The sequence below is a fragment of the Bos taurus genome, chromosome 6, assembly GCF_002263795.3.
Source record: "Bos taurus isolate L1 Dominette 01449 registration number 42190680 breed Hereford chromosome 6, ARS-UCD2.0, whole genome shotgun sequence".
NCBI classification, from domain to species: Eukaryota; Metazoa; Chordata; class Mammalia; order Artiodactyla; family Bovidae; genus Bos; species Bos taurus.
In genome coordinates, this window is record NC_037333.1 from 22,444,464 (window position 1) to 22,470,405 (window position 25,942).

Sequence of the window (25,942 nt, forward strand, 5' to 3'; positions counted from 1 at the left end):
GCATGCCAGGCCTCCCTGTCCATCACCAATTCCCGGAGTTCACTCAGACTCACGTCCATTGAGTCAGTGATGCCATCCAGCCATCTCATCCTCTGTTGTCCCCTTCTCCTCCTGACCCCAATCCCTCCCAGCATCAGGGTCTTTTCCAATGAGTCAACTCTTCTCATGAGGTGGCCAAAGTATTGGAGTTTCAGCTTCAGCATCAGCACCTTCATCACCTTCCAATGAACACCCAGGACTGATCTCCTTTAGAATGGACTGGTTGGATCTCCTTGCAGTCCAAGGGACTCTCAAGAGTCTTCTCCAACACCACAGTTCAAAAGCATCAATTCTTCTGCACTCAGCTTTCTTCACAGTCCAACTCTCACATCCATACATGACTACTGGAAAAATCATAGCCTTGACTAGACGAACCTTTGTTGGCAAGGTAATGTGTCTACTTTTTAATATGCTATCTAGGTTGGTCATAACTTTCCTTCCAAGGAGTAATTGTCTTTTAATTTCATGGCTGAAATCACCATCTGCAGTGATTTTGGAGCCTAGAAAAATAAAGTCTGCCACTGTTTCCATTGTTTTCCCTTCTATTTGCCATGCAGTGATGGGCCCAGATGCCATGATCTTCATTTTCTGAATGTTGAGCTTTAAGCCAACTTTTTCACTCTCCTCTTTCACTTTCATCAAGAGGCTCCTTAGTTACTCTTCACTTTTGCCATAAGGGTGGTGTCATCTGCATATCTGAAGGTATTGATATCTCTCCCAGCAATCTTGATTCCGGCTTGTGCTTCTTCCAGCCCAGCGTTTCTCATGATGTACTCTGCATATAAGTTAAATAAGCAGGGTGACAATATACAGCCTTGATGTACTCCTTTTCCTATTTGGAACCAGTCTGTTGTTCCATGTCCAATTCTAACTGTTGCTTCCTGACCTGCATACAGGTTTCTCAAGAGGCAGGTCAGGTCGTTTGGAATTCCTATCTCTTTCAGAATCTTCCACAGTTTATTGTGATCCACACAGTCAAAGGCTTTGGCATAGTCAATAAAGCAGAAATATATGATTTTCTGGAACTCTCTTGCTTTTTCGATGATCCAGCAGATGTTTGGAAATTACAGTTTGAGGGTTTATTTGGAAATTACAAATTTGGAGTTAGTTTGGAAATTACAGTTTGGAAGTTGCAATTTCATTTTTAAAAATAAAACTAATGGGAAATGTCAAAGAAAATATGAACTTAATCCAGTATGTTGCTGTTGCTCAGTCAAGTCTGACTCTTTGTGACCCCATAGCCTGCCAACTCCTGTGTCCATGGAATTTTCCAGGCAAGAATCCTGGAGTGGGTTGCCATGTCCTCCTCCAGGGGATCTTCCTGACCCAGGGATTGAACTTGTGTCTCCTGCCTTGAGGGCAGATTCTTTATCACTGGGCCACTGCTGCTGCTAAGTCACTTCAGTCGTGTCCGACTCTGTGCAACCCTATACAAGGCAGCCCACCAGGCTCCCCCATCTCTGGGATTCTCCAGGCAAGGACACTGGAGTGGGTTCCCATTTCCTTCTCCAATGCGTGAAAGTGAAAAGTGAAAGTGAAGTCGCTCAGTCGTGTCCAACTTGTAGCGACCCCATGGATTGCAGCCTACCAGGCTCCTCCATCCATGGGACCCTCCAGGCAGGAGTAGTGGAGTGGGGTGCCATTGCCTTCTCCGAATGCTGAGCCACTAGGAAGCCTAATTCAGTATGTGACACATCAAATTCATACCATTATAGAGCATTTCCTTCTATCCTTCTTCTTTCTTTTTACTTCTCTCAAGTTCGGAAATGACAGATAATAAAAAAAAAATTAAAGAAAATTCATCTGAATGCTGTATTTTCCTGGAATTAACTCCATTATAGCAATTCTTTCTCTTTTTTTTAGATGAGAGAAACCTAGGCAATCGTCCTGGGACTTTGGAATAAAGCACCTACTTACTCCTGCTTGTATCAACTGTAGAAAGACTCATAGTGTTTTTGCCTGGGTAAATATTTAAGCTTCTTTTAATGTGAATTTTTTTCATATCTAATTTAGTTTCCAAACTGTAGTGGAAAGTACATTTTTCATTTGTAAGAAAGTATCAACATATTTTGGGTAACTTGGATTAGGAAGTAGGCTTGGTTCCTAGAAGACCCACCAGGACTATTAGTTGTCCATAGACTTTAAGAAATACACGGGTACCAGACGAGGCATTTCTAGAGCTTGTGCATGGAACATAAAAAAACATGGACATTAGTAAATCCATCATTTTCTCAGTGGCATCAGACTTCATGTCTGAGGAATATTTCTTCTTTCACAAATATTGATGTTATGGCAGATGTTACAGAAAAACTCAAACATTTTAGCCAACCCAATTCAAGTTGAACAGTTCTCTACAATTCCCAAGGTATTAGAATATGTTGTTTTCAAATCAGTATCTTTACTTGTAACATCTATCCTGCTTTTACTTTATATTTGTGTACATTTTTATTCCAAGTACTTCTATGTACTTTAAGACTTTCCCATAAGAATGGATCATATTAAGTATAAAGCCACAGATACCAAAGCTTGATTTTTCATTGAGTGCCAAGAGTAATTTTCCTCCTTCTGAAATATACCAAAAAAGGCATCTGAATAAGAAATCAAACTGAAAAAATTAAAGTTTCAATGATTAAATGACAAATTCCATCCAAGTTAAAAAAAAAAAAAAAGTGTTTTTGAAAATGGGCTCTCTGGACCATGTCCTACAGACAAGTAATTTTCCGGTCTATAGAAGATGAGCTACCTGGCCTGTTTGATACTGTTACGTGTCAGATAAACAAGTGGTTGTCACAGTGCTATCAAGTGTGCTCAAAATGACGTTTCAGTCTGATCTGGCTGGTTTGAAATTTTAGTTTTCCTTGGCTTTGTTGATTATAAAGTGCTTTAATGTTTATCTCAGTGAACTATCAAAACACCCCAGTGAAGTACCAGAAGAACTAAGGGACTTCAGCTACCCAGATGACAATGTTGTTTGCATGGTTTCAATTAAAATCAGAACTCAAGTTTTCTGATTCTTATTTCATTGTTCATCCCTCAGTACTGAGCTGCCAAGAGACCTTGAGCTGTCAAGAGTCTTGGGTGAGTTAGCTTATGGTGCACCCCTAAGAGACCATACAACTCTGATAGAGACAGAGTAAAGAGACAGAGTAGGTGACTAAACAGTTAATTCCACTGGTGGGGGAGGGGGGCTTCCCAGGTGGCACTAGTGGTGAAGAATCTGCCTGCCAATGCAGGAGGTATAAGAGAGGCAGTTTTGATCCCTGAGTCAGGAAGATCCCCTGGAGGAGGGCATGACACCCCATTCCAGTATTCTTGCCTGGAAAATCCCATGGACAGAGGAGCCTGGTGGGCTATGGTTCATATGGTCTCAAAAGTCAGATACAACTGAATCGACTTAGCATACCAACTAGGGGATTGTAAGTAGGAAACACACGGGAGACCCCTGTGAGTTAATGATTACTTAAGAGAGCAGGTTTGTTTAACCAGAAAACCAAGCAGGTTGCTGAGCAACAAAAACTTGCGACAGAAGCATGAGACATGCCCCTAAACCATAAAACAATGGTGACAGAAGACCCACATACTGCCCAGTGAGCTCAGTAAGTTGATGATCCCAGACATGCTTCTGCACACATAAAAAACAAAAACCAATGATTTGTAGATCTAGCTTGACCTTATAAGGATAAGAACACCCCTCTTCTCAACTTGGAGGAGGAACTGATAATGGATACATGATATCCACTCAAGAAAGACAAAGAAGGTCTTCTTCCCCTTTCCACTTTTCCTTTGATTATTGGCAAACCACTCCAGTATTCTTGCCTGAGAATCCCCATGGACAGAGGAGCCTGGTGGGCTCCTCATAGATGAATGCTTCCTATAGTGAGAGTATTTCTGCAGCAAGAATGTGGTCTGAATGAGCCTTGGGGAAAAGACTAGAAGTGAAACTGGTCAACAGGATTCTTAGGTAGATTTAAGCTCCTTGTAGTGCACACACTGGGCTTCCAGGCGGTGCTAGTGGGAAAGAACCTGCCTGCCACTGTAGGAGACAAAAAGACATAGGTTCAGTCCCTGGGTCAGAAAGATCCTCTGGAGAAGGGAATGGCAACCCACTCCAGTATTCTTGCCTGGAGAATCCCATGGACAGACGAGCCTGGCAGGCTACAGTCCATAGGATTGCAGAGTTGGACATGATTGAAATGGCTTAGCACAGTGCCCACATGCACTGAAGAGAGAACACTTGCTCTGCTTCCTTTTTCACTTCCAACAGTTTCGTCTGAAACTCTTCTTAAGTTAAAAATGCTTTGTGAACCAGGTAAGCCAGTGATGCCATGGGCATACAAAATTTTGCAAATAATGCCTGGGTCAGCTATCACTTTTTAATTCTCAATCTTTGATATTTTAATTTGAACAGAGATATTTAATGTGAGTGGAAAACAGAATATCTGAAGGAAGGGAGGGCAAGGGAAGAGGATGGGAGTCCAGTTATTAAGAGATTGGGAACTCAGAGGAGAAAAGAATTCCTTTTCAAAGTTTCATTCCAAAAATTTGCCTGAGGCCAGATCTTATCTTTGTACTAAGATCTTATCTTGAAAACAAAATTCATAACTGTTTTCACATGATCCTACTTCCTAAAGCTCCAGTTCACTCCAGCATTGGGCCCCTGACCCTCAAGTGTTGGGAGAATTGAGGTATGGGAAGCCCTGGTTCCAAGGAGAATTATTCATACCTGATGTTCAGCTGACTCCATTACCCTTCAGAGACCCAGACGGATGCCTTTCAGGGCTATTGTTATAAACCCATGCTATTTTTGTTAGCTTTCTGAGATGATGAAGCATGCCAACCCCACAGCAGGGCATCTGCACATCTGCCACTCAGGACTCTCCTCCCTGGGCTCACAGAGGCATATTGGTTCTAACTCCCCGAGTCCCTACATTAGAGGCTGCCTAAAGTTCTACCACCATCTACATGTTGACAATTTTTATTCTTTTAATTATAAGAGTGAAGCACAACTTTTGAAAAATTCAAACTCTATAGAAGTGTACAGAGAAAAAGATAAACACTGTATGTTAACACATGCATATGGAATCTAGAAAAATGGTACAGATGAATCTATCTACAGGGCAAGAATAGAGATGCAGACATAGAAAATGGATGGGTGGACATGGGCAGGGGCAGGGGAAGGCATGAACTGGGAGACTGGGACTGACATATGTACACTGGCGTGTGTGAAACAGATAGCTAGTAGGGAGCTGATGTATAGTGCAGGGAGCTCAGCTTGGTGCTCTGCGGTGACCTGAATGGGCAGGGGGTGGGCGATAAGGGGGAGGAAGGTCCCAAAAGGAAGGTATATATGTATACATGGAGCAGATTCATTTTGTTGTACAGCAGAAACCAACACAACACTGTAAGGCAATTTTAATTCGATAAAAAAGAAATTAAAGCAAACCCAATAATACTGCAAAAAAGAAAAGAAAAAAGAGACATTTCTCTCATTCTTCCCTCCAGAGAAAGGCATTATTCTTCCTTCAGAATCACCTGCTTCTCAAACCTACTCTTGAAGAGGAAGACGTTGTAAACAGCTCGGTGCATAAACCCGCAGATGTTTGATGTAAGTGCAACTCAGACACCTGGACACAGAAACACACACGCTGCTGTTCATATTGTTTTACAGCGCATTCTGCTCTTAACTTTTTTCATTAATTTACCCAGCATCTTTCTGTGAGTGTGCATATACTTTTCCGAAAAGTCTAGGAATATCTTCAAAAAATTGTATGGAATTAATTATAAAGCACACAAACCATGGTGAGCTCATGGTAAATACACCGAGCCGAATGGGAGCAAAAGGCCCAGGGATATTGGTCCATTAGAAGGAAGCAGAGCTAGGAAGAACATAGGCTGATATAATTTCCAGTTTCATTTGCTTACTCAAATTAAAGTCATAAGGGTAACGCTCTCCAAACATTGCCTGGTGTTTGCTTTTGGTGGTAAAATGAAAAGAGACAGGCTTAGGCTGATTGTTATAATACTTAGCCATGTCCCTCAACTCTCCTGAGGTTTTCTTTCTCCACTCGAAAATGACTAGATTAGAGTCAACGATACCTATGATTCTTTCCATTTCTGATTAGCATTTTACTTTCCTTGGGGGGAAAAAAAAAGCCTTAAGAATTTAGTTAGGTATAATGTAGTCTTTGTTTCAAGGCTCACAGTTGTTTTTGTCCATTTCCCAAAAGCAGTTCACTAGGCTGGTTACACAGGTCAGATTACCTTACCATTTGAAAAAGCTTATAATAATACCAACATTCTGTTTTAAGTATAAAGGGTTTTCACACACCTTACCATATCTGATTTTCACATTCAGTGACATAGATTGAGCAGATATTAATTCCCATTTTATAGACTAAGAGTTAAGTTCAGAGAAAACTTGCAGAAATCTGACACTTACCTACATTTCCTGTGGCATTGATGGTTGAATAGTCACGTACAATCTGGACAGATTTTATCCAGATTTAATATTTTATCATTATCTTACTCCCATTTGAGAATTTTATGTGTGGCATGTTTGTAATAATAAGGAAGGAATAATATTTGATACTCATAATACCGGAAATAGAAGGTTTAAATTCACTGAGGAGAACTCTTACCACAGATGACCATAAGGAATCTTTTGGAGCATCACTAAAGACGTCTTTGACCCCCTGGAACTTTGAGTTCCTACTCTAGACTCTTCAGGTCCAAAGGCCCTCTTTCAGTTCTCCTTGCTCTTCAGGTTTCTTGGAGCTTTCTACTTTGCATTTCTTCGTCCTGGAATGTGCTTCCACTCCCTGTCTGTCAAACCTCTACTGATCTTTCAAGCTCAAATGTTCCCTGCTCTGTGAATTATTTGCTCAGTATCAGTCCTCCAATCTCTCTTCTCTGCAACCTTTAACATCTCCATAACACTAACCATCTCCCTGCTGTCTAACCTTAACTACAGGCTTCTTCTTCTTCTTTTTTAAGCACAGCATAGCACAGAAAAGTGAAAGTGAAGTCGCTTAGTTATGTCAGAGTCTTTGCAAGCCCATGGACTGTAGCCTACCAGACTCTGTCCATGGACTTTTCCAGGCAAGAGTACTGGAATGGGCCGCCATTTCCTTCTCCAGGGGATTTTCCCAACCCAGGGATCAAACCTGGGTCTCCTGCATTGCAGACAGACGCTTTACCATCTGAGCCACCAGGGAAGCCTCAGGCTTCTTAAAGGTAAAACAAAATGCATATTTTCACTTTTCTTTTCCCAGATATTAGGGACTGTGATGCAGAGACTAAAAATATGCATTGAGTGAATTTGTTAATTTTATGGGGTATTACCAAGTTGGGATTTTATCAAATTTTACTATTAATTTCTGTGCAATTTGTTGCAGGAATGTTCTCCTTTCCTTATTCATACTTACTATTTTATTATTATTTTTTTTAACAATTTGATACAATTACAAGCTTAAAGAAAAGTTGCAAGAACAGTACAGAGATTCCTTTCCTCCACCCATCCATCTGAGTGTGTGTTGCTGCTCCCATGTTCCATTCTTTTGGAATACTTTGCATGCATTTCCTACATTTTTGGACCATTTTCTTGTTTTCAGGCATAGCAAAAGATTCTAGGTTTATCTTGGTCTTGGCCTGCTCAGTCCTGGAACCAACTCCTTTTCCTAGGGAGCTCTGATTCCTACTGGTGGGCATAGTTTTTAGAAGCCAAGCTCAGGGCTTTGGGTATGCTTATTGTTATTAGGGCATCACCATTTCCAGCCCCTCCTGATGGACAGAGCTAGGGATTATTTACAACAATATCTGTTTTGATTTGTTTATATACTGAAAACCACAAAGTAACGCTGACATCTCCAACACCTCATCATGAGCTCATCCTAGTTTTCTCCATCTTGATGTTTCCAAGTTCCTTCTCTGATAGTGAGAAAACTGGTTGCTATTATCTTTAATATATTTATTTAATGGATTTCCTTATACATAACTAATCTATTTCTGATGCCATCTCTTTCCCCCCTGATTCCCTCCTTCTCGGATTCTCCTTCCACAATTCTGAAATTCCAAATTTCAAAATGGGAGGTGGGTTTCCACATGTACCCAGTTCATTCTCAGATACCACTGTGTCCTCCAATTCAACTCCATGCTAACGCTATCTACCTAGAGAGAGTGTCAGAACCCAGTTTAAGGCTCAGTCTTACAGGACAGTCACCCCACCCATGTCAGTCACAAAGTTCAGGTTGCTACCTGTACTTCTGATCAACTGGTTGTAGATCAGAGGTTCCAATGATTCACAGAACTCAACAGAACATTTTGCCTACTCTATCCCCAGTTTCTGGAGAAGGAAATGGTAACCCACTCCAGTATTCTTGCCTGGAAAATTCCATGGACAGAGGAGGCTGGCAGGCTACAGTCCATGGGGTTGCAAAAGGTTGGCCAACAACTGACACTTAACACATCCCCCGTTTATTACAAAAAGTAACTCAGGAACAGCCTGATGGAAGAGGTGCATGGGATAAGGTCTGTGGAAAGTGGGTGGAGCTTCTTCCCTCTCTGAATGCACCACTCTAGGTGAATCTCCTTGTGTTTAACAAGCTGCAGTCTCTCCCAATCCAATCCTTCGGATTTTTACAAAGGCTTCATTCTGTGTTGTTGGGTGTTGTCATTATAGGCATGCCTGAACCAGCTAAGTCTGTTCCTGCCCCTAAAAGGGCTCTAAAAAAGCTGTGACCAAGGCCCAGAAGAAGGACGGCAAGAAGCGCAAGCGCAGCCGCAAGGAGAGCTACTCCGTCTACGTGTACAAGGTGCTGAAGCAAGTCCACCCGGACACTGGCATCTTGTCCAAGGCCATGGGAATCATGAACTCCTTCGTCAAAGACATTTTCGAGCGCATTGCTGGCGAGGCATTTCGCCTGGCGCATTACAACAAGCGCTAGACTATCACATCCAGGGAGATCCAGATCACTGTGCACTTGCTGCTACCTGGGGAGCTGGCCAAGCACGCCGTGTCCGAGGGCACTAAGGCTATCACCAAGTATACCAGCTCCAAGTAAATATAATATGCCTAGCCGCTGTTAACGGAGAAGGCAATGGCACCCCACTCCAGTACTCTTGCCTGGAAAATCCCATGGACGGAGGGCCTGGTGGGCTGTAGTCCATGGGGTCGCTAAGAGTTGGACACGACTGAGCGACTTCACTTTCACTTTCATTACATAGGCATGATTGATTTAACCACTTACTATTAGTGAATGAGTCAACCTCCAGCTGCTCTCCTCTCCCAAGAAGTTAAGTGGGTTAAATTGAAAGTTCAAACCCTCTCATCACATGGCTGGTTTTCTTCATCCTTAGGTGGGGTCCAAAAGTCACCTTTTTAACACTTGCATCACCTAGGAAATTCCAAGGCTTTTAGGAGCTTGGTGCCAGAAACAGAAATGAAGACAAATATGTTTTTCTTATTATACATCATGTCAAGGCTGTATATTGTCACCCTGCTTATTTACTTATATGCAGAGTACATCATGCGAAATGCCAGGCTGGAAGAAGCACAAGCTGGAATCTAGATTGCAGGGAGAAATATTAATAACCTCAGATAGATATGCAGATGACACCACCCTTATGGCAGAAAGCAAAGAGGAACTAAAGAGCCTCTTAATGAAAGTGAAAGAGGAGAGTGAAAAAGCTGGCTTAAAACTCAACATTCAAAAATCTAAGGTCATGGCATCCAGTCCCATCACTTCATGGCAAATAGATGGGAAAACAATGGAAACAGTGATAGACTTTCTTTTCTTGGGCTCAAAAATCACTGCAGATGTTGACTGCAGCCATGAAATTAAAAGACGCTTGCTCCTTGGAAGAAAAGCTATAACCAACCCAGACAGCATAGACATTACCAACAAAAGTCTGTCTAGTCAAAGCTATGGCTTTTCCAGTAGTCATATATTAATGTGAGAGTTGGACCATAAAGAAAGTTGAGTGCCAAAGAATTGATGTTTTTGAACTGTGGTGCTGGAGAAGACTCTTGTGAGTCCCCTGGACTGCAAGGAGATCAAACTAGTCAATTATAAAGGAAATCAGTCCTGAGTATTCAATGAAAGGTCCAATGATGAAGCTGAAGCTCCAACACTTTGGCCACTTGATGTGAAGAACTGACTCATTGGAAAAGACCAATGAGGAAAGATAGAAGGCAGGAGGAGAGGGGGACAACAGAGGATAAGATGGTTGGATGGCATCACCAACTCGATGGACATGAGTTTGGGCAAGCTCCGGGAGTTGGTGATGGACAGGGAAGCCTGGTGTGCTGCAGTCCATGGTGTCTTAAAGAGTCACACACAACTGAGTGACTGAACTGATTATAAATCACACTATCACATCTCCCACATCAGGCTGCCCTCTTCACTGTACAGACCCTGGTACCCTGGTGTGGCTGCTTGGCAGGGTCTCCCTCCTCACCCTTGTCCACCTCGGACATTCTGTGCAGGAATGCCCTCCTCACCCACCCAGCCTCTGACTCGACACTCGACAGCTTCTCTTTCTCTCAGACTCTGACCAAGGGTGCTGTATAACCCTTGCTCTGATCTTGATACCTCACACCATGCCACTGCCTTTTGTTGAAGCCCTCCTTTCCAGCCTGGGCTCTGATGAATCATACTGGAAAGGATGCTTCACTCATCATACTTGGGTGCTGACATACTGTGTGGGGGTACTTGAATATGCTCTTGCCACCTTAGGAAGGCATCCTCTGATTTCTAGTTTCCTCCCCCAACCTTGACACCTTGTCACCCTGCTTGGGCTCTAACTACACATGCTAAATTTCCCTCCCACTTGGATACCCTTCTTCCCTTGTTGGAGTTCCAACACTCTTCTTTGGGCCACTGTGACTGCCCTCCATACAGATATTATTTATTATGCTATGCTCCTGAGGATGACTTCTTTAGGACTGAAAGAGAAGAAGAGGAAGAGAAAGTGAAAGTGAAGTCACTCAGTCGTGTCTGACTCTTTGCGACCCTGTGGACTGTAGCCTACTATGCCCCTCTGTCCATGGGATTTCCAAGGCAAAGGTACTTGAGTGGGTTGCCATTTCCTTCTCCAGAAGAAGAGAAAGGAGGGGAAAAAAGGAAAAGGACATACCATTTCCCACGTTTGCTCATTAGTCCTTCTATAGGGAAATAAATTCGTGGAAAAGTTTAAAAGTGGTCAATATGCTTCTTCTGCAATAGTAACAAAAAATTTGGACTAAGAAAAATTTAATAAGATTTGAAGTTAAATGCCCTTTTCATTGGAGAATTGAACTTTTATTTCTCTTCTAGGTGTTTCATGCCCCCCCACGCCCCACCCCGATAGATGACATCTAAATTAGACATTTAGAAATGAAAAAGCTGGAGTGAATATTTGTGCTTCTAGCCCAATTTTATTGTTTCATAGATGAGGGAACTTAGACCTGGTGAGGTCAAATGAGGCTTCCCTGGTGGCTCAGATGGTAAAGAATCTGCCTACAATGCCAGAGACTTGGGTTTGATCCCTGGGTCAGGAAGATCTTCTGGAGTAGGAAATGGCAATGGACTCCTGCATGCTCGCCTAGAGAATTCCATGGACAGAGGAGCGTCAAATGACTCTCCCAGTTTTCCCAGGTGACACAAGAGAAAGAACAATTTTCTACAGCTTGGCCAGTGTTCTTGGCACTCTTCTCTTCATTATTATCATTTAAAATTATTTGACCTTTACAGCACATTTCTGAGAAAAATTAGTTTTTACATTATATTTTAAATTGGAAGTTTTTTTCTTCAATAATGATATTGTTGATATAATGCTATATTTTAGGCCCTAAAACATTAAGTAAGTAGTATTTTGGTGACTGTATTTCATTAGATCTAGAAATTAGCCTCACCAGTCTGGTTGTTAGTAACATTTTTTGAATATTCTCTTTTATAGCATGCTTACATTATGTTAACTGTTTTTGATAAAGATGCCGAGCAGGTTGATAATTTATTTTACTATTTATCATCACGTAAGATTGATGGTTTGGCAAAATGTATATCAGTTCAGTTCAGTTCAGTCGCTCAGTCGTGTCCGATTCTTTGCGACCCCATGGACCACAGCATGCCAGACCTCCCTGTCCATCACTAACTCCTGGAGTTTAATCAAACTCGTGTCTATTGAGTTGGTGATGCCATCCAACCATCTCATCCTCTGTTGTCCCCTTCTCCTCCCACCTTCAATCTTTCCCAGCATCAGAGTCTTTTCCAATGAGTCAGTTCTTTGCATCAGATGGCCAGAGTATTGGAGTTTCAGCTTCAACGTCAGTTCTTCCAATGTATATTCAGGACTGATTTCTTTTAGGATGGACTGGTTGGATCTCCTTTCAGTTCAAGGGACTCTCAAGAGTCTTCTCCAACACCACAGTTCAAAAGCATCAATTCTTTGGTGCTCAGCTTTCTTTATAGTCCAACTCTCACATCCATACATGACCACTGGAAAAACCATAGCCTTGACTAGACAGACCTTTGTTGGCAAAGTTAATGTCTCTGCTTTTTAATATGCTGTCTAGGTTGGTCATAACTTTTCTTCCAAGGAGCAAGCGTCTTTTAATTTCATGGCTGCAGTCACCATCTGCAGTGATTTTGGAGCCCCCAAAAATAAAGTCTGCCACCGTTTCCATTGTTTCCCCATCTATTTGCCATGAAATGATGGGACTGGATGCCATGATCTTCGTTTTCTGAATGTTGAACTTTAAGTCAAATTTTTCACTCTTGTCTTTCACTTCCATCAAGAAGCTCTTTAGTTCTTCTTTGCTTTCTGCCATAAGGGTGGTGTCTTCTGCATATTTGAGGTTATTGATATTTCTTCTGGCAATCTTGATTCTAGTTTGTGCTTCATCCAGCCCATCCAAGCAAAATGTGAGAGATAGCCAAATGGCTGATGAATAAAATTTTATTTTAAAAAATCCACAATATAAAATTTGTATTACTTGAAACCCATTCACATTTGTGGAAAGTTCAACATCTTATCAATGTTGCAGTTCCAGTAGGAATGAACAACTTGCTGGGTTTAGGTGAATCATTTAGAACATTCATTGATTTCCAAGAATCACCTTGAGTTATTGGGGTCAAAAGGAAAAATGGGCAACAAACTATATGTAAGGATCCAAGAAAAATCTTGAAGTGTCCCCATCAGTTGTGTAATTTAAGAACGTAAGTGTGATATGAACGTATTTCAGGCCCTTGGTGAAATATTTGTCCTTTGGCACCAATGTAATTCTGTAAATTAGTAACAACAAACACACAGATTTCATAATTGGAAGGGACACACCATAAAGATCATTTTGTTGATATTCCTCCAAGGCAGGAAACCTACTACATACCCATGAGTTTGAATCACTTTCAATCATGGGGAAATCACTACCTCCCAAAGCAGCTGTGCCTTATTTTCTGCAGAAATCTTCCTCTTGGTAACTTTTTCCTCTCATTGCTGCCTTCCAAGCTCTCTGGTTAGAACACAGGCAAACCTTCTTCGTGGGCTTCCCTGGTGGCTCAGTGGTAAAGCATGCTTGCAAAGCAGGAGATGCAGTTCTGATCCCTGGGGAAGATCCCCTGGAACAGGCAATGGCAACCTATTCCAGGACTCTTGCCTGGGAAGCCCAGGGATAGAGGAGCCTGGTGGGCTACAGTTCATGGAGTCACAAAAGAGTTGGACACAACTTTAGTGACTAAACAACAACAAAATTTTCTCCATAGGGACAGTCCTGCAGATATGTCCCCCTAGATCATCCTTCTGGAATTTTCTCTCCGTGTCTCTTTCTTCCATCAACTAAGTTCCTCGTGGAAAATGAGATTGCCTGCCCCTTGTCTGGAGCTAAATGCCTCTTTTAAAACAGTTTTAGGAAGCCCTGCACTCTCCCCCGTGAAATACAAGAACAGCGCTCTGAATTCCTCTTACCGTCTTTCTGTCACAGTGAATCGTGGTTTCAGTTTATTTCTGGACAGTGGTAGCTACCAGACACAACCTTTGCCCTCAAACACCGCGCGCGTACACTTTGCACAAACTTGTTGACCTTACACCTAAGTCGGCTTTTCTTGAACTCTCATCTGAACAAACAAACAATTCACTCTGATCTGCGGATATCCCGTGCGGCGTCAGGAAGGGCCGGGTAGAGCAGTGCCGGCTCTGAGCTCGCCACCGCCGCTGCAGATTGGGTTTCCTTTTTCTCTTGACTTTAAGAAGTAAGACAAAAAAGCAATTCCGGCTAATCTCTTAGACAATGCTGAGGGTTCCAGGCTCCATTTCAGGAAGCTGGTTTCAACAAGGTAACAAAGAGACCTCCAAGGTCAGAAAGGAGGCGAGGCAGATCGCCCGGGAGGTGGCATTCAGGTAACTCCCCGAGGGTGAGGGTGGGGAGCCGGCGCCGCTGGGGGTAGGAGTGCGCCCCGCCCGCCAAGAGCCGATGACAGCGGCTGTGCGCCCCGGCTTGGACGCGCGCGGGAGTCCAGGCCGGCGAGCGTGTCACCACGTGCTGCGGGGAGGCGGGGACAGGGCCCTCCGCCTCTGGTTATTTGTAAAGAGCGCGGGGCCGGAGCTCAGAGTTTTTACCGCGGACTCGCCAGGGATAGTGTTGAGAGAAGGGGAGGGAGGGAGTGGAGGGAAGAAAGAAGGAGAGAGAGAGGGACTGATTTACGTGGACAAAAACAGACGCAGAAATACACAGGCGAGGTGAGAGGTTAGCAGGTCAGCTCACCTACTTCTCTACTTGCCAAGGAAGATCTGGGAGATCTGGGAGAGGGAGGGTCCCGTTTAGACGGTCAAACCCCAGGACTCCGAAGGGGCCATTTCCTGCAGCTGGCTGGGGACTGCACGCCTCACCCCTTCTAAGTTTGCAGATGGAATTAATCAGAAAGAAAGGAAGGGGAGGTGGGGTTCTGTAGCCAGTGTAGTTTTCTTCCTAAAAAGTGACGTGATTTGGGGCTTTAGATCCGGAAGGAGCATGTGTCTTCACACTGCAAGCTAATCCTGGAATGTCTGCAAACTCCGCTCCGGGGCAATTGGCCCCAAGCCCGGCGGGGCGTCTGAGGGGTCCGGTCTCGCAATGCTCCCGAGGCCGACCGGCGGGTAGCCGGGTGGCCTTTATCTCTGTCCCCCTTTGTCCTTTTTATCTCAGGTTCTCCAGGAGGCCCGGGGGCCCGCTCTGTCTATCGCTCCCACCCCGCCCTCCCCGCCCGGCTGCACCGCCACTTCAATGCCCGGCAGGTCGCGGGCTGCTGCTATTTCGAAGGCGCCGGAGGACCAGGTGCGCCCCGCGCCACCGCTGACCCGGACCGGCGCCGACGCCTGACGGGAGCCCTTGGGCACCGACGCGGCTGCGCCCGTCCCGTCCCTGTGCGCTCCAGTCCGTTTTGGGCCCGTGAGGGGCAACCGCGGCCACGATGGCTCCGGGTCGAGCGGTGGCTGGGCTCCTGCTGTTGGCGGCCGCTGGCCTCGGAGGGGAGGCGGAGGTGCCCTGGCTCGCCTTCAGCGAGGATGTGCTGAGCGTGTTCGGCGCCAACCGGAGCCTGTCGGCGGCGCAGCTCGGGCGCCTGTTGGAGCGTCTGGGAGCCGCCCCCGTGGAGGGCGCCCCCGAGCCGGGACAGCTGCACTTCAACCAGGTAGGGCCGGGCCGGGCCGCCCTTCCCCAAACGCCGGGGTGTCAGGGGACGTCCATTTGTACTTGAACGTTGATTAAAGGGGACAAGCGCAGGAGAAAAAACTTGGTTTTGTCTCTCAAGTGTGAGGCGGGTCCTGTTTTTTTTTTTTTTTTTACTGGATCTGACCTTCTAGCCGAGGTTAAAGGGCTGGCGGTGACGAGGGAACCAGAAACTGCAGTTTTATGCCCGATGAATTGAGCCGTCGGACGCTTGTGGTTATAAGATTTTATGCAAAAGTTTATGAAGTAGTTGAGTGCGGGAAGCACCTTGAGAGATGCGTTTGAGATACGAATGGCGTACTGAAGTCTTCCTGGCAGAGACAGTGGCTCACAGGCACCCCTGTTAACAGCTGCTTGGTGGGTAACAGCTGCTAGCAAGGTATAATGTAGTTCTGTCTTTCCCTTGTAAGTTACAGGAGGCACTTAGGGCTGAAGGGCTTATTGTATAGAGACCAAGGAGGCCGAGGGGGCCCTGAGACCAAGATCACACGTCAACTGGTGATGGAACTGTGTTTAGAGCCATAGTTTTTATTCATCTATCAGGTCAAAAGTTTGGTTCTAATATTCATTCATTCAAACAAAAAGAAAAAAACCTATCTTAGTACAGATACACAGCATTATTTAAGCGTTTGTTAATTCCTAAGATTTAACGATCATCCTAAGTTACCTAGGCGCAGTTAAGACCATACATGTCAGTAAACTTCAAAATGGGTATTAGAGATTCTTCATTATTTTCATAATAAATAGCCTATGATTATTTCTTAAAATTGTGAAATAAGCAAAGTGTGCTTTTAGCATCCTCCCCCCAAATCCCCTCTCCTTTTTAAAACTCTGTTAACTCAGTGCTTTGATTGTTTTTTTTTCCCCCCTTCTGCTGTGGTTCCAGTGATAACTGATGATGAATGGCAGTATTCAGTACTTTCCGTATTGTTTGTCACTTCTGGGTGATGTTAGTTTGTGCTACAAAAAGTTTTGTGGTCCAGAATGTTTGGGAATGTTAAAAAATGTTTGGGAATGTTATACTGTTACTCTACTCCTGGAAATCTAGAGTTTCCCAACGTATCTGGCCTTCGATTACAATTAGGGAAATTTTACTCAGATAGTGAAGTGAAAGTCACTCAGTCGTGTCTTTGTGATCCTATGGACTATACAGTTCATGGAATTCTCCAGGCCAGAATACTGGAGTGGGTGGTGGTGGTGGTTTAATTGCTAAGTCGTGTCCGACTCTTGTGACCCTATGGACTGTAGCCCGCCAGGCTTCTCTGTCCATGGGATTCTCCAGGCAAGAATAAATACTGGAGTGGGTAGCCCTTCCCTTTTCCAGGGGATCTTCACAACCCAGGGATCGAACCCAGGTCTCCTACATTGCAGGCAGATTCTTTACCAGCTGAGCCACCAGGGAGGCCCCTTTAATCAGATAAATTCTTTGTTGATAACCTTATAGTTTGGCATTCATTTTGTTAGAAATATTTTACCTCAATTAAAACATGCAGTACATAAGAAGTATAAGATTCTGATGCCATGAGGTATCAGAGTGCGTGTCCTTTGATCTAGAAGGGTTTTATGGTCTTAGGCAAGTTCTTTAGTAAACTGTCTATCTGATTCTTGCATGGCATTACATACCAGAATGTAATGGCTAAGAAATAATACATTGGAAAAGCTGAAATGACTTCATATTATATTGATGTTTTAGAAAATAAGGCAAACAACTAACTTCGTAAGTATTTTCCATCTAGTTGCAGACTCTTCAATCAAGGAACAGCTGAGCTGACTAAAGCATTTTTAGATAGGAGCAGGAGTGGTCAGTCATATGCTTGGAAAGATGCCTGGGTACTTGACTTGCAGCTGCATATCTGTAGCCTACACATTGTTTTGACTTAAATTATCTCCTTATCTTGCAATGTTTGAAGGTGCTGATGAACTATAAAGGGACAAAAGACCCCTGAGCCACACCTTGACAAAGACAGTGGAAAATATACCTAAATAATTAAGGAAAGTTGCTTAAGTTTGTTAGCAGTATGATTCCCAGCTTATGAGTAGGTAGGTACCTCAGTAGGTAAATTATATGTATGTTGACACCTTGTTTTTCATTCTTCTGTTTGCATATTTAACTACCCTCATTATGGCCTCTGTGGACATCAAAAAGAGATGGGGAAAAGCCCCTAATTACTTTGGAAACAAAGGGAAGCCAAGGAAAATTTATCACTTGATCAGACCTAGCAAACATCTGTTTGATGTTCTAAAAAGTTCTACTGATAACAACCATCATCAGTTAAATCATGTCCAATGAAATGCCATTCCAGAAGAATCTGTTAATTTGCTGGCATTTACATCTGCTCCAGCAGGAGACTATCCAATTTGGAACAAAATTTAGGGCTGTTAATATCTCCATACCTTAAAGAAGGTAACTTCAGTTTCCTCACCTGCAACAAAGTAGAATAATAATATATGTGAAAAACATGATTTTCTGACTTGGAGGACAGTTGAAAAGATAGAATTTATTTCTTTGGGCCAGGGATTTATTGAATCTTATATGAGATCTATTTACAAACTACGTTGTTTCTTAGCAGCGACTTAGCAGCAGCAGCAGCAGCACATCTGGGAGTTCTCGGTTTATATACTGCTGAAGCCTATCTTGAAGGATTTTGAGCATTACCTTGCTAGCATGTGCTGCTGCTGCTGCTGCTAAGTCACTTCAGTCGTGTCCGACTCTGTGCGACCCCATAGACGACAGCCCACCAGGTTCCTCTGTCCCTGGGATTCTCCAGGCAAGAATACTGGAGTGGGTTGCGAATTCTTTCTCCAATGCATGAAAGTGAAAAGTGAAAATGAAGTTGCTCAGTCTTGCCCGACTCTTAGTGACCCCATGGACTGGAGCCTACCAGGCTCCTCCATCCATGGGATTTTCCAGGCAAGAGTACTGGAGTGGGGTGCCATTGCCTTCAGCAAGTACTATTAAATTAGCTTGTTGCTTTGGGAGATCAAAGGGACCTGAGTTCAAACTGGAGACAATAGAATGATTGAGTTTACTGTTTTGCTTCTTATGGTTTCTGAGGGTACAAAGAGCAGGTAGAAGAAGTAGGCCAAACAAGTGAGAGGAAGGAGCTCTTTTATCTAAATGGGTCTCTGGGGCCTAAGACAAAGTGTAGGTCTGCTCTATCTGAGGGAGTTTCTAGAATACAAAGGGATCGCTTCTTGGCCTTTTGGCTAAGATCAAGTGTAGAATACAAAGGGAAGCCCCAGCTGAGTGAGTACCCTGGGTGATTAACTGAGGGGATTTAAGAATGGGCTCAGTGCCACTGTCTGTTTGTTCTGATAGTCCTAGCTCATTCTCCAAGTGGTCTTTTCTCTTCATTTCTCCTTCAAAACCCCGAATTTCTAAATTATCACACTCAGCTGCAGGAAATGTTTCTATTTAAATCAGTCTCCTGGGGAGGGTTAGTGGGGGTGATGGGGGTGTGGGTGTGGCAGGTTGGCGTGTGAGGCAACCTTTGTTTCCCGCCTTCACTCAGCCTTTGACTTCTGCTTCTCTCTCCAAACTCCAAACTGCATTTTTTCATTGGATACAAATCTTCCAGCATAGCTCCTGCATCTTTTTTTTTCATTCATAGGTTGTTTTAAAACATCTTTCAATTCATAGTCAATCTTCATAAAGCACTACTTGGAGTATGCCTCTCTCCTTTCGGTTCTCCTCCATGAATTCTCTTGGCTGGTGAAGTCTAAATCTGGAGTCTGGCATTTGAGGCTAACCCTGAGATATCAACCTAACCTGCCCAGACCTAGCACTCACTACATTAAACTAGTTACTCTTCTACGACTTCACCGTATATTTTTATTCAAGCACTTTTTACCTCATTTTCTTCCTTGCACCCTTTCCTGTTCCCAGCTCGGTTATCCTTCATTTCCTTGAATTACCCTCTCAAAATCTTACAGTTTTAAAAACCCAGATACACTTTTTCCATAAAATATTTCTAGGACTTCACAGCCACTGCTGATTTGCCAATTTCTCTTTTTTTGAATTCTTGAAATTTTTTCATTATGCTGATGAGACTTAGCTATTCATGTGTTCTAGAAATATTTTGAATAACTACTATACTCTAATTAGAGTGGTCTTTTAAAAGTACAAACCTAACCATACTGCTCATTTTTTAAGAACAGTTAAATACCTTTAAGACAAACTTCGAACACTTAAAAGTGGCTTAAGTCTTTTTATGACCTGGTTCCTGTATATTTCCCAAGTCTTATCCTTTGCTACTACTCCAGTCTTCACAGACTGCTGGTAGTTCCTGGTTCTGCATACACATCTGCTTATGCTTTAGTTATCAGTTTAGACATTACTTCTTCCAAGAAGCCTTTCTTAGCCTGTTCAGGGGTTTAGTAGAAGCCCCTATATTAATTGGTGCCTCTGCAATCATAACATATATTGAAATTGTAGTATAATATGTAAATAATTTATATATATTTTAATTTTCTGTTCACATGGTTGAATGTCCTCCCCTCCTCTGATATGATTTTGAATAAATTGAAGGGAATGATCTGACTCATCTCTTTAGGGGCTAGTGTAATGCCTGGTACACAACACATATTCATTATATGTGTATATGTATAATATATATATGTATATTATATATATACACTTTTTTTTTAGCCAAGCCAGGTGGGGTCTTAGTTCTCTGACCAGGGATTGAACCTGGGCCCTCAGCAGTGAAAGCTCCATGTCCTAAACACTGGAACACCGTGGAATTTCCCATTATATATATTTTTGAATGAATGAGTGAAGATTGCTTAATATGAGTAAGGCAGTTTGAGCCCTCACATGACTTTAGTTTCTAGATAGATGTATGACATAATGCACGTATGACTACAATGTATAATAGAATGAGATATTTGATTAAAGAATTTTAAACAAAAGTGGAATGGGATCGGACTTGTGTTTTTAGAAAATTCTTCTGCATGAAAGTGTGGAATGTGTCAAGAGTGGGTCGAGACAGGAGCTGAGGCAACTGCAGTGGTTTGTAGGAGCTGTAATGATCGCTTGAACCTGGAGAGCCCATCAGGAGGCCTAGGAGAGCAGCCATGACTGAGGAGTAGGGAAAAAGTCCCAAAGACAGGTATTTTCTACTGCAGCCTTTTGTCTGTAGTGGTCATGTAACTATTATTAGACCTTTCCTTTCATTAATTTATGGCCCGAGGATGCCAGAGGAAGAGGCAGGGAGGTAACTTGGCTTATTTCAGGGGGTCAGGCTGGTGGTCTGTAGCAAACACAGGAGCGTGTGTGTGTGGTTATTGCATGCATGTTGTATGCATAGCTTGTCGTTTATTGTACTTTTTCCTGGTACGCGAGCGGGTAACAGTGCATTAGATGAAGGACATGCTGGGAAGCACTGATTGTAGATGGATGAGAGAAAGCATCTGTTGTTGCCCTCTTTTTTTTTTTCTTTTTCTTTCTTTTATGTTCTGAAAAATGATGGGATCAATGTCCTAGGAATGCCTTTCAGGTGAAAAACTGTCTGGGATGGCAGGATGGAAGGGCGTGGTTGTACTTACGAGACAATGGACTTACTCTGATTTATTATATCATTCTATTTAACTTGACTGTGTACAGTGTGATCATTGTTTCCAAAAGGTTTTGAGAAAATGAGAGACACTCATAGCTCACTTGACCATGATGTCAAGAGCTTAGTTTGCTCCCTTGCCAGGGATGATGGTAATCTATATGAGGAAATACCCTTCATTCTTTCCATAAATAACTCCCAAATTTGCATCTTCACCCACTACCCTAGGAGTCACATAGGCCTTTGTGTACATAAAATAAATAATTATAGCTAAGGATTTATTGTTTTCTTTTTCTTTTTCGGTATGACATACTCAACCAATTTATTTGTATTAACACATTTCAAAATCACAACAATCGTATGATAAGGATACCATTATTAACTTTACACAAGAGAAATATGTGGTTCTGAGAGATTATGTAACTCAGCAAAAATCAAACAGTAAGTGGTAGAACCTCAGACAATCCTAAATCCTGTCGACTAAAAAAGATGCATAACTTGAGAGCTGTGAGTTAAGTTTTATTTGGGGCAAAATGAGGACGGCAAATGAGGAGATAGCACCTCAGTTAGTTCTGGGAGACTGCTCCAAAGAGGCAGTGTGGGAAGGTCAATAGATAATATTTTGGTGAAGGGGGAGTTCAGTGCAATTAAGCACTCGTTTTACAAAAGGTTTTCTGCTAGTTATTAGGAGCTTCGTAATGTCATCATGAAGGGATTTAGTACTTTTCTGGATATGAGGAAATGCAAAGATTGGCTTATGAAATCAGTTCCTGAAAATATCTGACTATCCAAAGACCTGTTCCATCAGAGTGCCTGGAGCACAGAGTGCCTCATTGCACTCTGAGCTTCCTCAGGAGGTGTTGAAGGTCAGCAGCTGCAGCAGCGCAGGGTTCAATCTCTGCAGATGCAGGTGGCAAATGTCCTTGATGTTCATCCGCTGGCAATGCTCTTGGCAAGTGCCAGTTTGTAGTTGACATACTAATAGTGGATTTTTTGAATTTTACTTTAAAAAATCATACTGTCTCTAGCCAGGGCAACCGTTACCTCAGATTTTGGGCTAACCATCAATTACTGGGGCTTCCCTGGTGGCTCAGATGGTAAAGCGTCTGCCTGCAATGCGGGAGACCTGGGTTCAATTCCTGGGTCGGGAAGATCTGGAGAAGAAATGGCAATCCACTCCAGTACTCTTGCCTGGAAAATCCCATGAACGGAGGAGCCTGATAGGCTACAGTCCATGGGGTCATAAAGAGTCCGACACGACTGAGCGACTTCACTTTCACTTTCAGTTACTTATCTAGCTACATTGCTTGATCACTTTAAGGGCAAAAAAATTATAATGATGATGATGGGTCCTTGTCCTCAGAGAGCTTTTAATCTAAGAAATAGGTGGGAATTTGTGGGAAATATGTAAGGCAAAACTGCAATAGTTAAATAATCACTGAGAGAAATATTACCAGACATATCACAAGACTGTGTGTGATTAATTGCCAAATGAACACTTTTGGTAGCATGCTCTAATTGTTGAAAAGAGTGAGGGAGCCTTTTGGGAAACACCTCGTGAAGGAGTTACTAGTCAGTCAGTTCTCTTTTTTTTTTTGGAGAATTTTGCTTGTTTGGTTTGGCTTTTAAAATACTTACTTGATGAACATCTGCTAGTACCAAATGTCTGTGCTATTAATCACAAGATGGATTTTCCAGTGGGTTCCATGAATTCTCTAATAGAAGGAAAATTTATTTCTTTCTTATATGTTGAATTTTTCTTGGAGAAAATATTTTGGCAACAATAGTTCTCCTAATTCTGAGTTACAAAGTTTTCCTGGAGAATGGCATATTAATCAACTTCTTTCTTCTGTGGATAGATTGTGGGTGTGGGAGAAATACGCATGCCTAGTGTTAAATTTTTCAGTCTTGTTCTCAGTTTTACTACAGAAGAATTCTACCAATGAATTTACTCTCTCTTCTGGCAGTTTAGAGTATACATCCTTCTTTTTTTAAAAAAATTGTGCTATATTCTCTCTGGCAGATAATTCTTTTTTATACATATTAATTAATCATCTTTTTTCTTTTTTTAATGATGTACAATACTGTATGTTACTGGTGTACAATATAGTGATTCACAGCTTTTAAAAATTATACTTCATTTATAATTATAAAATACTGGTTATGTTCCGTACACTGCACAGTATATCCTTATAACTTATATTATACACTGTAGTTTTCTCCTCTTAATCCTGCAAGTCCTCCTTTTTCATTCCTGTGAAGCAGCTGCATTGCTGACTGCATGATACTGGAGAAAGAGGATTGTGCTTCGGTGCTAGGGAATGAGTTGACGTGATGAGGGAAGAGCAGAGTATTTTAACAGAATTCCTAACTCTTGGACTCTCGTTGCCACTAAGGTGAGAGTTTGAACTCTAACACAGTTATGAAGAGAGGGCGTAGTAAACTTTCCCCCTTAATTGAGGTAGATCTTCATTTCTCTTTAGAGATGTTCAAAGTGGAGTAGCTGGGTGGGAGATTTTGAGTTTTTGTGCTTTCCATGGTTCACACCATATTTCTGTTTCTTAAGGATGCCCACCTTGGGAGATGTTGAGAGGCAAAGTCTTCATTTTCCCATCATAAAAACCCATTGCTTTTCAACTATGACTGGAGCTTAAGAATGTTTTCTTTACATTCAGTATACATTTGAATCCTTGAGGTTCTATTTCTTTTGCTGATAGTAGGGGCTTGGGGAAGACTCTTGAAAGAGTCCCTTGGACAGCAAGGAGATCAAACCAATCAATATTAAAGGAAATCAACCCTGAATATTCATTGGAAGGACTGTTGCTGAAGCTGAAACTCCAATACTTTGGCCACCTGATGCGAAGAGCAGACTCACTGGAAAAGACTCTGCTGCCAGAAAAGATTGAGGGTAGGAGAAGCGGAGACGGAAGATGAGATGGTTGGATGGCTTCACTGACTCAATGGATATGAATTTGAGCAAACTCCAGGAGATTGTGAAGAACAGAAAAGGCTGGCATGCTGCAATCCATGGGGTCACAAAGAGTCAGACATGAGTAAGTAACTGAATGACAATAACCAACGGGGTTGGGGGAGAAAATAGGAATATAAATAGGCATGGGAAATAGGCCTGAAGTTGAGAAGGATTGACATTTCTCAGGGAAAAGCAAAGCAACCTGCAGTGAGGGTTAGTCTAATGCGGTTGGTAATAAGAGTTTGCCAGTTACTTGGATTCAGAGTGGCATTTCCTCAAGGGACTGTCCATATTACTAAGTGCACACAGTTAATATTAGGATCATTTACAATGCAATTTGTTAAAAAAAAAGATTGTTACTAAACTCTATAAAACCTAAGAAACTTGTAGGTTTCAGAGAGTGTTCCCATTTCCAGTTCCAGGTGATGGTAGATTCTTATTCATAATTGAATATTGAAACTAATTTATTCTTCAACTGTTCCCAGTGTCTGTCTCAGGAGCCAAATGGGTTTGCTGAGTCTTGAGATTTATTTTATAAAGAAATGAAACTATCACTGAATTACCTTTGTAATGATGGAATTTCGGAGCGTAGAAAATCTTCAGAATGGAGCCTTGTTTAATTTGGTTTCCATATCCTTCCAAAGATCCTCTGTTGTTTTTCTTGGCCTGAAGTTTAAAGAGAACAAAAACAAAAATCTGTGAATTCTAGATCAAAGGTGTTAACCTGAAAAGTAGTATTATGCCTTCCAAGTCCAAATATTTAGTACCTTACTTTATTTATACTTAACTGAATAGAGTAAAAAACTCAGGCAAGCCTTGATAAGGCCTCTAAGGCTTTATTTCTGTGAACCTAGTTCAAAAATAATACACTTGTCATCGATACATTCAGTGGGTTTCTTAGGTCTCTAACTATAGAAGAGAGTACAACAAAATGGTTAACAATTTAGTCTTAATAGTTAAACCAGGCCTGGGCTGAAATTCTAATTCTGTCACTTATTAGCTGGGTAATCACAGCCAAGTGACTTAACCTCCTTAATCCTCAGTTTTCACATCTGTGAACTGAAAGAATCAAACTTATCATAGGGTAGTTGTGAACTAAGATATATGAACAATAATAATAATTACTGAGCATTCATTATATTTTAGACACTTCTATATTTAGTGTATTATGTGTAGTAAGTCAAACAAAGAAGCTGTATTTTTTTCCTGTATTACTTCAAATAGCAAATAAAAAGACAGTGCATATAAAATACTTAGCCTGGCTCAAATTATGTGCTCAATGTATAGTTATTTTCATTATAATACTATGTTAGTTGATGCAGCTTTACAATAACTTAATGATGATGCTGTGAAAGTGCTGCACTCAATATGCCAGCAAATTTGGAAAACTCAGCAGTGGCCACAGGACTGGAAAAGGTCAGTTTTCATTCCAATCCCAAAGAAAGGCAATGCCAAAGAATGCTCAAACTACCACACAATTGCACTCATCTCACACACTAGTAAAGTAATGCTCAAAATTCTCCAAGCCAGGCTTCAGCAATACGTAAACCATGAACTTTCAGATGTTCAAGCTGGTTTTAGAAAAGGCAGAGGAACCAGAGATCAAATTGCCAACATCCGCTGGATCATTGAAAAAGCAAGAGAGTTCCAGAAAAACATCTATTTCTGCTTTATTGACTATGTCAAAGCCTTTGGCTGTGT

General features: G+C 42.2%; 1 protein-coding gene across 4 annotated transcripts in view; it reads left to right on the forward strand.

Moving 5' to 3' along the window:
- Positions 1-14,617: 14,617 nt before the first annotated feature.
- SLC39A8 (solute carrier family 39 member 8) overlaps positions 14,618-25,942 on the forward strand; it is an 83,578-nt gene continuing 72,253 nt past the window's right edge. Inside the window, exons 1-2 of one of the 4 annotated variants that reach the window (XM_024993121.2) lie at positions 14,618-14,748; positions 15,194-15,677. In XM_024993121.2, coding sequence (XP_024848889.1) covers positions 15,459-15,677 — 219 coding nt within the window. In that variant the 5' untranslated portion in view covers positions 14,618-14,748; positions 15,194-15,458. Of the gene's footprint in view, positions 14,764-15,193; positions 17,756-25,942 lie in introns of those variants that run through there. The other 3 variants (NM_001205630.1, XM_059887429.1, XM_024993122.2) reach the window with 3 other exon arrangements.